This window comes from Natator depressus, chromosome 5 (assembly GCF_965152275.1).
Source record: "Natator depressus isolate rNatDep1 chromosome 5, rNatDep2.hap1, whole genome shotgun sequence".
Classification (NCBI taxonomy): Eukaryota; Metazoa; Chordata; order Testudines; family Cheloniidae; genus Natator; species Natator depressus.
In genome coordinates, this window is record NC_134238.1 from 88,085,840 (window position 1) to 88,100,869 (window position 15,030).

The 15,030-nt window shown below is 41.5% G+C and overlaps 1 protein-coding gene across 1 annotated transcript; it reads right to left on the reverse strand.

Annotated features, from left to right (window-relative positions):
- Positions 1-885: 885 nt before the first annotated feature.
- On the reverse strand, positions 886-9,414 carry CTSL (cathepsin L). The gene is made up of 8 exons (XM_074953158.1): positions 9,264-9,414; positions 6,695-6,830; positions 5,471-5,593; positions 5,229-5,384; positions 4,789-5,013; positions 2,886-3,054; positions 2,378-2,495; positions 886-1,268 (listed from the first exon to the last, which is right to left on the reverse strand). The coding sequence occupies exons 2-8, from the start codon at positions 6,818-6,820 to the stop codon at positions 1,169-1,171; spliced, it is 1,017 nt and encodes a 338-aa protein (XP_074809259.1). The 5' UTR covers positions 6,821-6,830; positions 9,264-9,414; the 3' UTR covers positions 886-1,168.
- Between the last annotated feature and the right edge of the window lie 5,616 nt (positions 9,415-15,030).

The window sequence follows — 15,030 nt, forward strand, 5'->3', positions numbered from 1 at the left end:
TCCCATCTGTAAAATGTAGTATATTTCCTTACTTTACATGGATAGTAAGGATAAAGCCCTTCCTGGTTGTGAGGTGCTACAGTAAATGCCACCGAAAAGCCTAAAAACTCCAAAGAAAAACATTTTGGAGAGGAATGGTTTATTATTTCAACAGCTCTGTCCTTTCAGTTAAGGGGCAAGAGCACCAAGGGGTTTTCAGCAAACTCAGGGAAGATCAGATTTGACAATCTTGATATGTGTAAGGAAAATGAAGTTCATTTTTAAAACCGTTCAGGGACTTTAACATACCACAAGAAGTATAAACACACAAAAAAGAAAGGGCGAAGGCCAGGGGAAAGGCATAAGTCCAGATTTTTAAGAGCTCCTTCATGGGTCACTTAAATTACAGCAGCAGAACGGGACGCTGCTTGCATACATAAGTGAATCCAAAAAACTCTATTTTAGTACTACAATGATAACAAAAACATTTAGTGAAAGGTACAATAAACCTAATTATTTGTTCCTCTTGGATCATATGACTGATATGCCATATTAATTGTTCAATACGTCTGAGTGTAATGAAAACTCCTGCTTGACTCTCAAACAGAAATTCAGAGTCCCACATGAAATACCAAGTTTTGGTCACTCCCACTACATCAGCTTTACTTCAAATGGATACAGTATTTTTCAATTATATTCCTGTCCTGTTGTGTACCATACTATACACCATTTGAATAATTGCTGGGTGCAATAATTCCCAAACTCAGCTACATTTTAGTGGATGGTGAAAGTGATGGGTACATGGTTTGGTTAAGATGATCATCAATTTATACATACATAAATTATACATACATAAATTTCCTTTATTTATACATAAAGGAAAGCAAAGTCACCTTTACACGTTGGAATTGGCGTGTTTATTTAAAAAGTAAATCTTTGTGCACATTACAGTTAAAAAAGGAAAATTCAAAAAAGAATCCAATCAATTAAGCAGTCTGCAAACCAGCAATATTACAAGCTTGTTTACATATTAACATTTACATTAATTTAAACAAGTGGCTTGTCACCAACATATAAAACTTGCAAGTTGGATCTTGGAAGATACAAATCCTACCACATGTATTAACATGGGTTTGTCAATCAGTTTAAAACCACTCTTGCAGTGAAACACTTAATCCCCCTCAGTAAGTTATACTAGTGGATAGCTAGCTGCTGTAGCTATTCCACAGTGGTTCCTCCTGTCTTTAGCCATGTAGATATATCCTTTGTTACCCCACTTCTCACCCCAGCTGGAAAACAAAAGAAAAAATTATGGTTAGCCTTAACAGTAAGGCAAGAGAGTTTAGCACTGAGATCTACATTTGTCCCATGGATTAGAATGGCAATTTCCACCTTTCAGCTTTGTGAAAAAGCCCAAGTAACAAATGCTCTCCATTGGTAAGATGCATGGTATGCCAAGGATACCCAGAGTACAGCACAGAACCTTGTAATGCAACCCTTTGACTCTCTTTCCAGTAGCAGTATGGCTGGAGCGGATATGGGTGCCCAAGGATGGAACTAGCAAGGCAATACTTCTGATTCTGTGGTGGAGTATATAACTGACTTCACTAACTGACCTCCCAGAAAGCAATACAGGCGAGTCTCATCTTACATGCATTTAACATGCATGAATTCAGCTTTGCACGGTTAGCAAAACCAACCCCCGCCCCCCCAAAAAAGAACAAACAACAATTTTAATACTGTACCTGTAGTGCGGGCAATTCCGCCCACCATTACACTCAATATAATTTTGACTATACGCGATTTTTGCTTTACACGCTGACCACAGAACGTAACCCCAGCGTAAGAGGAGACTCGCCTGTACACCAAAAGACTGCAGACAACCATGGGGAGGGTACTCTCTTGGAGGAAGCAGAAGACCAGCCACCCAAGATTTCATGGCTCTCACTGTCTTTCACCTGTCAGATTTTTGCCTCCTATTCTAGCACAAGAGGCCAGTCCTCAGTCCTTTTTCCATCTGCACGAAATATGAAACCCGAGTGCATCTCCTCCACACTTAAGGGTATCCCAACTTTGTGCTAGTTTTCAGTTCCAGTTTAGGTCATGATCTAAACAGTCCAAAATGCATTAGAATGAATTTGCTGCTTAAAGCCAAGTTTATTAAGAACCCAAAAGGTATAACTTCTTTCCCCTATGTAAGAACTGAGGCATTTGTTTTATAAAGGTGGTTGTGGAGTTGTGTCAAATTTGCAGGACTTCTCCTACCCTGCATCATAGCACCTTTCCACACTAATTCATTTGAACATGTAATCAAACCATTTGCACCCTCAACTTTATAAAACCATGGACTGAGATTGAAGAGTGTTGTATAGAAAGAAAATACCCAGAAGTTTTGCACCTGTTCTTAACAATCCAGTACTTCTTCCCATCTTCATCTGCTCCCTCAAAGCCATAGCCTACAACCAGAACGCCATGATCCAGGTCCTCACTGCTACACTCTGGCTCATAATAGATACCTAGAAAATACAAGTTCAAGTAAGGACTCCAAGATTTAAAAAAAGGCATTTCTAGAACATCTTCTGTCTTTAGATCTCAATGGTGTGTTTTACAATCAGTCAAACATCTCTTCTGCAAGGTATTTCAGCATTATTCCCCATTTCATTGGAGAGGAAACCGAAGGACAGGTTACATTACTTGTCCAAGATCACAAAGGAAATCTGTATCAGAGTTGGAGACTGACCCCAGATCGCCTGAATTCCAGATCAAAACTTTTTTGCATCAGTAATTAAAGTACAGACTGCAACATCAGATTTTTTTTTTTTTTTTTTTTTTTTTTGCGCGCATCGGTACTGCAACATTAGATACAGTACATGAAGTCATCTTATAAACTGTGAACAAATCACTACCTGATTGATAAAACTGGAATGATGAATGGCCTGCATCAATAGCCACAGAGACTGGACCCACAGATGCCACTGCTTTCATGAGTGCTTTTTCACGTCCTTGTGGGATGTCTACAAAGCCAGTATCATTAGCAGCATTGTACTCTGCCTTATACATACAGTCTTCATCATCCTTGACAAAAAAGGAAATTGGAGTTACTACATAGTTCTCTAATTTAGATTAGCAAGTGTTGCCAGCTACTCTGTGCTTAGTTTGTCTAGCTGGGTATTTTGAAACTGTCTGACAACCAATCCTGGTGCATTTCTTTAACAAAAAGAACTAAGCAATGTAGTCTTAAGTAGTTCAGAATAAGAGACTGAAAGAGAGACCCAGTTGTCTCATGCAGATCTTTTAACCAAGATTCATTCAGAGAAACATCATGAAAAATCCACTCAGCTAATTTATAAGTAGCCAGAGTGTGGGCTGTCAAAATTGATTTGACAACAGGATCATTAGATTTCTCCCATTTTCTCAAGCAGTTAACATATCATACTTGTAGACTTACACATTTTGCAACTATATTTTGAACCTACTCTTCAACAAGGTATCCATTTTTGTGCCTACAATAACTGTCAGAATAGAGCATGAACTGTTAGGATAAGCATGATGAATTGTGGGCACAAAACTTTACCTTATGAAATGAATGGCCAGTATGAAAGTCAAGTCCTTTGAAACGAAACAGCTGATGTGTGTTCCTGCATTACTTACATGGCAAGACCCAAGTCAACATTTGGTTTGCAACATCATGATCACCCAATGCACAATAAGGAACGCAGGTCCCTGAACTTTTTTTTATAAAGTTTTCTTTACTTATTTTGTAAAGAATAAAGCAGGTGTGCGAGGAACTTCACAAAACACATTAGAGATAACTCTTTTGAAGGAGCAAGTGCTTTCAGAGACACATTAGACAAATTAGGAATTGAGGAGACGTGGAAAAAGTTTTAATCTAATAGAAAGAGGGTCATGTGGTTTGTTCATTTTCTGCTGTGTCAATGAGACCAAAAATTGGAGACAACATGTTTAACAAGCAAAGGAGTTTACAATTAAAGTGAAGCTGCAAGCATAAAATCTTCTTCCTAAATTAAAAACCCAATATGTGACCTGCACAGGTCTGATCCAATATTCCGGAATCCCAGGTTGTGTTGGCGGCAAGAAGTCTCCTTGCTCCCATTTTTCTTTCTATGTAGTGCTCACAAGCTATGCACCTAACATCTACAATTGGCTAGGCAATTTACAGCTATTTCTGAAGTTTGCCAGTCATCTGTGAATGCCTTTAACTTCTAGGATGGATTACTATCGTGCTCTCTACATGGGACTACTGCTGCAGACAACTTGGAATGCAGATATTGCCCCTTCACCAGTATTAACTGCAAGGAGATGTACTGCATCAGGTCTTCTGAAACTGAACTTCACCCAGAAGAGTCAGCTCTGATCTGTATAAAAGCGACCTTGTTTGGGTGCTGGTTACGTGACAGACTGCTTCTGTCATGCATATTGTTGTGGCATCTGAGATTAACTGGAGTTAACATCTCTGGCTATATAAGTGTATGGGGCATGATAGCAGAGCATTATCAGTGGAAGGCCCTTTGCTTTGCTATTCACTTCTTAAAACTGGTCTGATGAGCCTTTGGTTTTTGCCCAAAATCTTTGAGGTCACTTTTCTCATACTTTTGACTGATTTTGGAACTGGTGGGCAGCTATTCTAGTTTGCTTGGGGGACAACTATGAAGGGAAGAACAGATCTGTTCTGAAAGCTGTCAATATATTTCCTTCCCCAAATTTCAACCTGTATATTTACCTTGTGTTTCTATACTTAAGACACACTGTACAGATAAAACAGATTAGCCTGGAGCTAGTTACATTTACCTTGGCAATGTATGGGTAGGATTCCTCTGAATCAATTCCTCCATTGTCCTGTACATACTGGAAAGCTTGATCCATGAGACCACCATTGCATCCTTGATTTCCTTCAGGGCGAGAGCAGTCTACAAGGTTTTGTTCACTCAGTGAGACAAGCTTGCCAGTTTTTCTGAAGTGCTGCCCTTCAAGAGCACCAGTTGTGCTAAATGCCCAACAAGATCCACACTGACCCTGAAGTTGAAAAGGAAAAATTACTCATTAGCACAGGCAATGTAGTAGTCCATGTTACCACAGCAGTCTAAATGTATGAGTATACCATTATCCAAGTCCCACTTCATTCATGCTCATTAGGGACTTCAACCTTTGTGAAAATACCAAAATCCTTCCAGTGCTCATAACATACAGACATGCACATCCTATTTGTTGTTACACACAAGACAACATACCTGGTCTTTAACTGGAGTTACATATCCCTTTTCCCTCCAGTCTACAGATTTTGGTGCCTCCAGGAAGTTGGGTTCAAGGAACTGTGATCCTCTGTACTTCCTTTCTGATTTTTTATATTGGAACCCATTCATCAGCTGCTTGAACTCTTCAGTAGTCTGAAGGAAGGAAAAAAAAAGTAAGTTCTTATCCTCTTATATATCACTACTAACAAAACAAGTTTTATGGCTTTCCCTATACATACCATGTCACCGAATTGATTCATTCCCATTCTGTAGCTATGTTTTCCCATTGTCTGATCCAGATTATGTAGTTCAATCATTTTCAAGTTCTTCTCCCATACCATTCTCCTCCAGCCTTCTTCCCGCTAAAGGGCAGAGAACAGGTGATTTGGATAATGGAATTTGGCCTCTCTCCGTGAGTAAAAGAACAAATGAAAACAGTAATACACCAATTTTTAGGTTTTTTCTTGTCCAAAGCAATCTGGAAGGTGAAGACTGCTTGCAATAGTCCAGATAACTAAGGCTATGTCTACACTAGCAAGCTTACAGCAGCACAGCTGTACCAATGCAGCTGTGCTGCTGTAAGATCACTCATATAGCTGTTCTATGCCAACAGGAGAGCTCTCCCTTTGACATAATTTAAACCACCTCCAATGAGTGGCGGTAGCTATATCAGTGGGAGAGAGTCTCCCACCAACAGTGCTGTCCGCACCGGCCCTTCTGTTGGTGTAACTTATATCACTCAGGGGTGTGAAAAAACCAGCCCTCTGAGCGACCTAAGTTATACCAACAAAAGTGCAAGTGTAGACATAGCTTACGTGTTTTTCTTTTACTTATTGTGCTGTCTTTCATACAAGGATGGCAAAGTTCTTAACATTAACTCCTGTTAGGGTATGTCCACAGTGAAATAAAAAACCCACAGTAATGAGTCTCAGAGGCCAGGGCTGCAGGGCAAAAAATTGTAGTGTACACATTCAGGCTTGGGCTGGAACCTGGACTCTGAGACCCACTCTCAGTGCTTAATTTGTGCCAGGGCTGAGCCCCAGCACCTCTGGGCCTACTGCATCCGTTATGAATGTAAAAATAATTGCTTCAGCCCCAGCCCCTCTCTCTTTCATTACAAATTAAGCACTTTCCATTCTCCTTGCAAGATTTCAGCCCCAGCCTGAATGTCTACACCGCCATCTTTAGCGCCATAAGCCTGAGTTAGCTGGCCTGGGCCAATCACAGCCCTGTCATGGGTCTTTTATTCTAGTGTAGAAGTAGTACCCTCAGATAAGTAAACACATCCATTTTACAGACAGGGAAAATAGAGTACCTTTCCCAAGGTTAGAGAGTTAATAGCAGAGCTTGGAATAGTCACTCAGTTCCAAGTGCTAGCCTTTAGGTTACATTTTACTGTTCCTACCATTTCCTGTACTAAGCAAATGTCCATACTGTGGGGTCTGCCTCTGCAAAATACTCACCTCATGGTAGGTCTTAGTGTGCCATGACTTCCACAGGTTCCAGTGGTTATCCAAAACAGGATCTATTCTTGGAGCACCAAATGATATTCCCAAACACAGGGAAAATATGACCAGATATATATTCATGTTGGAAAGTCTACCAAAAGTTAACAAGATCAGTTAAGCCATTTCTCACATGTAAGATTCTGTTTATCAGAAGTTTCTATGTAGAAAGATTGCTTAGTAACATACAGAGACAAATAACGGAAAAAAAAAATCACTCAAAATGACGTATTTCGAGTGTGTATCACAAAGCTGAAGCCATTACCAGTTATAAGAAAAGGAGTACTTGTGGCATCTTAGAGACTAACCAATTTATTTGAGCATAAGCTTTTGTGAGCTACAGCTCACTTCATCGGATGCATGTAGTTCATGAAAGCTTATGCTCAAATAAATTGGTTAGTCTCTAAGGTGCCACAAGTACTCCTTTTCTTTTTGCGAATACAGACTAACACGGCTGCTACTCTGAAACCTGTCATTACCAGTTATGTCTCCTCTATGAGCCAGTTATGTAAGAGGAGAGAACCACTTCTTCCTTAACTCATGCCACGTGAAAAAACTGGTTTCTCGCCTTATAATGGGGCACTAGAGATGTATGAACTCTCTTTTCATGTTTCAGAGTAACAGCCGTGTTAGTCTGTATTCGCAAAAAGAAAAGGAGTACTTGTGGCACCTTAGAGACTAACCAATTTATTTGAGCATAAGCTTTCGTGAGCTACAGCTCACTTCATCGGATGCATACGATGAAGTGAGCTGTAGCTCACGAAAGCTTATGCTCAAATAAATTGGTTAGTCTCTAAGGTGCCACAAGTACTCCTTTTCTCTTTTCTTGGAGGGGTGCCTAGACTTGGTCCACCAATCCTGGGAGATGCTGCAGGACATTTTCACACCATAGAAAGTCTATTAAATCACAGGCCCACTTCACAGCCCTTTCAATTACTTCTGCCCTTCCCTCTTTGTCTCTCTCTCCCTTTTCTAATTTTCACCCAGATCCAATCAATAGGGTGTTAACAGACAATCACTGCATTTCAGTAGGATGCCCATCCTTTATCTGCAAGAGAAAAGGATTCACACCACATTGTAATTTGGTTTTCCCCATTATGGTTTCCACACTAGTTCTTTTAAGTGCATGTAACAGTGACTGTGCTCGTTATAGGGAGCTTTGTCTGGTACTGCAGGATAGGGGGAAAAAAGGAACATTTTCGGTAAGTAAATAGAAAGCTTCTGCCTCTGGGAAGCCTGTCTGCACAGCTGACTCATCTTTTCCTGGAATCATTTCCGCTCTCCTCACAGAAACTAGTTACAAAATCATAAGACTATGGGATGCGATCAGAGGCAAGGGTGAGGGTCCCGTCCTAAGGGCTACCTCCATGCGCCCATCTCCCCTGCCTCTTACTCGCCTAGAGGCACCGCAGGGGCCAGACTCTCTTGTAAACGGATCTCCTCCAGGGGAGAGGGCGATTTGCAGGAGGCACCCGCCCTAGCAGCTGGGAAGGGCAGCCCCACTGATCCATCACGTGAGACCACTCACATGACTGCTGACCTGGGAGACCAGTCGCAAACCCAAGGCAGGGGAGGGAAGGATTCTGCTCGGGAAGGCCACTGCTGTGTAAACAAGCCCGGGGCGGCGCCGCTGGGGCCTGTCGGGGAGAGGGCAATAGGGAGCCCCAGGTCCGCAGCTGCAGAGCTGCATCGTGCTCTGGGTTCAGCCAAACAAGCCCTGCCAGAGCCCACAGCGGCTTCCAGGGAAAGCGCAGGGAGCAGGAGGGGAGCAGAAATCACAGCGCCCGGCTCCTAGGCGGCCTGCGGTGCTGGAGGAGGAATAAGCTAGGAAGTGCCGGGAAGAGCGGGTCCCAATTACAGTCACTGCTGGGTGTTACCGAGCCAAGATACGGGCCTTGCAATGGGCATGAGCCGAACACTGCAGCTAGCCAGTGCCCAGGCCCCTCCAGTGCCCGCCGTCACACTCAGCACAGGGGGCCCCAGACACCCCTAGATCCGCCCTCCCCGACACAGCACAGGGGGGCCCAGACACCCCTAGATCCGCCCCCTCCCCTCCCCTCCCCGACACAGCACAGGGGGCCCAGACACCCCTAGATCCGCCCCCTCCCCGACACAGCACAGGGGGCCCAGACACCCCTAGATCCGCCCCCCCCGCCCCGACACCCACAGCACGGAGGGGGCCGGGGGATCCCCAGGTTAGCTCGCTCCCGAGCCCCAGGCGGAATATGACAGGCAAGTGCCGCTTGCTCTCCCTGGCCCATCAGACAGGGGCAGGCAGCTCCTCTCCCCCCACAACCGGCTCAAACTGTCTCCCGCCAGCGCCAGGGACCAAGCTGCAGCGCGCAAACCACCCAGCGCCTCTGCTGCCTCCGCACGCAGGACGCTGGGATGGTCCCCACAGGAGGCTTAGGACTCACCCGCAGCCCCTCCACCGGCCTCCCCCGACACTGGACACGCAGCCCCAGCAGGGCTAACGGGGCGTTAGAGCCTCCCAGCTGGCTGCAAAGCGAGCGCCGGCGGGACTCACCTGAGGCACCCTGCCAAGTTCTCCCAGCCTGGGCATTAGCATCAGCAGCGCTGGTCCCCGCGCCCGGGCCCCTGTTATAGTCTGCCCAGCTGTGCCCGCCCCGGCGCTCCGATTGGTTGCGACAGGGTCTGGGCAGGGCTGGGGCGGCCCCCGCAAGGTTCAGGACTGCCAGTTCCGTGGTGCGCTGTGTCACGCGTGCCCAGTGCGATCTTGCTGGAAAGAACATAACCCTACACTCACCTAAGATACAAATTAGGTGTAAGCTTTTCAAATACGCCGAGGGGAGTAGCAAAAGAAATTAAACAGCAATTTGTGAGGGAAAAAATTCCTTTAGATTGTCCCCACAACCACTAGAAAAAATTGCTTAGTAATAGGATTATATCTACTAAGGGACAACCAAGCCTCAATGCTCCCTTACTAAGGAACAATATTCACTCATTGATATATATACATTCCATAATCAACTCTCTGTACAAATTTTCATCCCAAATACTTGGATGAAAATATCTAAACTGTATTGTTAAATTTATTCACCTAAAGTTGGGTTATTGCTGATTATGTACTATATGTATCTGATTAGATTATCTACAAATATGTCTGCTTTAAAAAGTAAACACTACACCTAGATGTACAGACACTTTTCTTAACCTGTGTAATATGTAATTTAACATTTGCTTTAATTAAACGTTTTAAATTTGTTAAAAGGACTGAAAAGGTACACGAAGAACAGCACTTGTTCTTACAGTAACTAGGGTTAGGGCCTCATGTTTTAGTAGACAAACTGATTGTTACAGTAATTAGAATCTGATCTTGCCATGCTATAGTATTGGGTGAATTGGGGGGCCGGGGGGGAGGTGTTATTGGTTTCTCATTGACAGCTCCTTCTACAGCATCAGTATTGAACTCCCAGAGCATTTTTCTGGTACCATTTGCCATTGACGCTACATACATACATACATAAAGCCAGACTCTGTCCTATAAATATTGCAGGGTAATGATACAACAATGAAATACATTGACACAAAATGAAAACAATGTTTAGAAGTTTCCTAAATATATCGTTTAAAAAAAATGCTTTGAAACCATACAAATAAAAGCATATATTAAGCAAACATGAAGACTGATTCACTTTTAATAATGTATTATAGAGCAACAATTGGACAGTAAACATAAAAAAAGTTATGACATTGACTTGTTTAGGTTATTAGGACCCCAAGAAACTCCAAATCATATAAGATTGAGTAGGTACCAAAATGAAGTGTCACATATGTATACAAATTTCCTAAAATAAGAAGAGCTATAAAGCTCGTCTCTTTCACCAATGGAAGCTGGTCCAATACAAGATATTACCTCACCTACCTTGCCTCTCTAAAATAAAATAAATAGGTTTTCTACTGTGAAACATAGAACTGCTTAGAAAAATACAAATATTTAGCAATTAGTAGCTGTCCCAATAGTTAATGGAGTATTAAAACCCCTGTAATTAAGAATAAAAGATTGTAAATTTAGCACCCTCAATCCTGCAAACTCTTATGTATGAGTATGGTTTAGGATTTTTATTATAAATTACAAAAAAGTTTCCATTAATTGATCTGGGTGGCACTGACAATCTTTTAAAATGAGAACCAGACCAATTAATTATCCTTGATCAGATCAACCCAGCTGGTGAGTAGTCCCATTGAATGCAATAGTTCCTATTAAGTTTTGCAGTTCACACCATACAAGACAAATAGGGTGGGGAGGACACACTTTTGTTTGTCCCATTATATAGCTGGAAGTTTCCTTCACTAGATTTCCTAACCCTAACTAGTCATAGGCTAACATTACTGTTTTTGACTTTTTGGCTGCAACAACACTGAAGTTTTTGTCCCCCCATAGTGCAACTCCTCCCCTAATGATAGCAATAGTGGTATCTTCTGTAGATGGACACATTTTTACCATATTGTGCAGTGTATTCTAACCCTGCATGCGGTGGTAGAAATTCCAGCCTAATAGAGTTGCCATCACTGATGGAGAAGCTGCACTACAGAAATGGTGGGAGATTTCAGATTTCCAAAAGTACTTACGCACATGCAACCTTGGGGTGGGAGGGTATCTTCTAGCCCTAAAAGAGGGGTAAGAAAAGGTGCAAATTTTTTCCATATAAACATCAATACAGGCAAAGCTTTGGATCAATCTTCCATTGATCCTGAGAATATATATATATTTTTTTAATGAAAGCCTAAGGTTGGTATCATGTTGCACAATGCAGCAAAAATTGCAGAGATCATATGTGATTCTCCTTTTTCCCTGATAAAGCAGTACTTAAGGGAGGATTTAACTATTTGTTTCATTAACACATTCGCAATCCTCTTTATATGAATTATCCCTGCAGCAGTCTCTAGAGTTGTTGGGCCTTGATCGGACATAAAGCACATTAAGATGTTAGAAGTAGCATTTACACCGGCATTTTTTGGAAGGGAAATCTCCTGCCATTGCTCTACCACAAGACTTCCCCAAAATATTTGGGCAAACAATGCTAAAGGTTTCCATTAGACTACAAGTGTGAACTAGTCTACTCAGAAACTTGCACTGAACTCACAAAAGGAGTGTATTAAAACCAATTTATTTATTTCAGTGCAAGTCTGTGGGTTAACACTTATTTTATCATAAGACAGTGGCTAAATTCAGAACCTTAGGTCTGGATTACAAACAAAGCTGCACGGTTTTAATTAAAGGTGAGTCTTTAAAGCAATTTAGTTAGGCAGTTGCAAACCTCTGTTGGACACTGTTTTTTTAAACTTGATTTATATCATTTTTACTTATGACATGTACAAACTCTCTTCTAAATCAACATTAGCAAATTTTATTCTGAAGCAAGAGTGTGTACACCCAAACATAAATAAAATGACTAATTGGTTTCATTATTTCAGTGAAAGTTTATTTGTAGTCTAGACCTCATTAGATGCTACTGAAAAAGCTGAGAAGTGATTTTTCCAATCACTGGAAACTACTATTCATTCAAATTTGTTCAAACTAAGCAAAGCATACACTCCTTTTTAAAGGGCACCTTTCACATTAAGTTTAAAATGTCAAACAATTTAAGTTTTTTGTGTAGGAAAAAAGTGGTCATGTTTTATTTTGATTTTCAGTGGGTAAAAGTAAATTTTTGGCACACAACACAAAAGCGTTTGAAAGAATTTTGCTTAATTTTCCTCTAGGGCGAAAGCTAGCATGGAAAATTTCATCCCCAAAAGGTGAATGTTTGAGAAAGTTACAAGCATATGAGACGAGAGGAGTTAACAGACTGGAAACATATTTGCACTGTCAACTTGAAATTTTAAAAGCCAAATTTCAGAAGAGTTAAAGGTAGTTTCAGATAACATGTTCTTAATTTTTAAACAACCACAATAGTTGATTTTCCTCTCCCTTATTGCCATATGAAAGACCCCACAAAAACCAGGAAAACTGTCTCGTTAATAGGAAATTGGAAAAACAATTTTTTTAAAGTTGATAGTGTCCCTTTAACTTTTGCAATTGCTACCAGCACCCACTGGTAAGTTTCTTTATTTGGGTACCCTCCCTGGTAACAGAACTAATTAGCTTCTGGAATTGATTTTCAGATGGGGCACCAATAATTAAATTAGCTGCATCCTTATTGGGTTGGAGAATTAAAGCAGCATCTGTATTTGAAAAATCAGATATGGTTCTAAGCATTGGCTACAGAGACATCGTCATAGCTGATAAGTCAGTAATATTATCCACTTCTCACTGTTGTTAAAATAGCCTTGTGATCTACGAAGACTCATCATTAATCTTTCCACTCCCCTGAGTGAGAGATAAAAGGGACCACATTCCAATTTATCTAATAGGCCGGAAGGTAGAGCTTGCTTCTTTTACATCTGAATACCTTTTCTGCTCAGGAGATGTGAGACCAGCTGACAAATGATGTAATGGAATGCTTGCATTGCAGGTGCACATAGGAAACCTAGCCTCATGGTGGGTTGTAGTGTTTTAGGCAGTGGTTCTCAACCAGGGTACATGTTTCTCAGTGTTTCTCAACCTCGGGGAGGAATTGCAACCTCGGGAGGTCCACAGGAGGGCTGTAGAGGAGATCACAAGTGCAGGGCCATCCTTGGGGCGTGGCAAGCAGGGCTAAGGTACATGCTTCAGCCCCAGGTGTCAGGGCTTGGGCTTCAGACTTCTGAAAGAGATACAGTAGTCAGGAAAGGTTGAGAACCACTGTTTTAGGGTTTGCTAGGAGAGAGGTATGTCATTGAAGGGAATAGGGATTTTATTTTAAATTTTTAAAAAAAGAAGTAACATAAAAGGCTAAATTTCCTAGTCAGGGGGACTACTCTGATCCTGGGACTACTCATATACTTGGAGTTAAACATATGTACATCTTGCCCTTTTGATTTACCTCTGATATATAATCACTTTCAAATACTGCAATATTTATGACGATAACACATTCACATTAGCATAATACATATTGTGGTAAGGTTAGGAAAGTGGAGAAACTCTGTTGGTAAAAACATCATGGTAAACAGCTGCGCTGCCCCAGAAATTCATGGATTTGGAATAAGAAAATTAACACGATGCTGAAACGTTTGAAATTAAAAATATTAAGTGCTGTTTCCTTATGCTAAAGAGAATTGTTTTCTTCAAGCAACCTTTGCATCCCTTGACTTTCTTGCATTAACATGTATTTTTATGGTTTCAGAGTAACAGCCATGTTAGTCTGTGTTCGCAAAAAGAAAAGGAGTACTTGTGGCACCTTAGAGACTAACCAATTTATTTGAGCATGAGCTTTCGTGAGCTACAGCTCAGTTGGTTAGTCTCTAAGGTGCCACAAGTACTCCTTTTCTTTTTATGTATTTTTATGGTAACAGATCTGAGTTATCCATAAACCTGCTCAGATCAAGACCAAGTACGGAATTAACTATAGATTATTGTTAAAGCGTTTTACAGTGTTCTGACAAAGCTGTCAGAACGGTATGGTATAACATTTGTACCCTTGTTTGGATTTAAACAAAAAAACCAAAACAAACCCAACATTTTGCTTATGAAAATTTAAACAGGAGGGCAGAAAACAATTTCAAATACACAAAACACTCATGAGTCTTGCTCTTAACTTAGCAAGCAGTTGTAGGCAGCTGCAGTGGAAGAAACAAAATCCTGTTTGTCTGTGTCCTGTTATTCTTGGGGCAGCAGCAGTAATTAAGGGCACTCTGACATACTGGAAAGCAATCCCTCAAATGAGGTTAGTAATTATGGGTGGTGGTGGGAAGGCATTGTTTTTAAGTTAATAAAAGCCCAACCACTAACTTAATTAACAGAGCACATGAGGAAGGGTAAACAACAGAAGCTACTGGATGGAGAAGTAACCCAGGTGAAATGGCATCAAGGTTGTTTTTTGTTTTTTTTAAAGAGTTAGTTTTCATGAAAATCAGGTCGAGAAAACAACTGGAGGCATTGACTTTGGAGAGCCACTGTACGGTGGCACAGTAGAACTCTTATCCAAAATCCTGTTACTATCCCCATCTGCCAAATGGGGAAACTGTGCCACAGAGGGGTGAAGGGACTTTTCTACGGTCACATAAGTCTCTGCACTGGAGGGACTTACCATGTAAATAATGTTTGCTTCCCCCTCTTTTGATGCAAATACACCACATGTGCACACAGTGGGTTCAGGGCTTCTGCTCTCCACTCTGCAGGAACCAACTTAGCTGGAAGCCACCTACCAGTACAGAGCTTAATTTTGACCCTCCTTCCCAAAGTCCCC

Bases quoted from the DNA above. Each gene is read 5' to 3' on its own strand.
- CTSL (XM_074953158.1), bottom strand. From the start codon at position 6,820: ATGAATATATATCTGGTCATATTTTCCCTGTGTTTGGGAATATCATTT. The intron at 5,594-6,694 runs GTGAGTATTTTG...TCTGCCCTTTAG, and splicing joins ACACTAAGACCTACCATGAG to CGGGAAGAAGGCTGGAGGAG. The intron at 2,496-2,885 runs GTAGTGATTTGT...TGTATTTTCTAG, and splicing joins ATTCCAGTTTTATCAATCAG to GTATCTATTATGAGCCAGAG.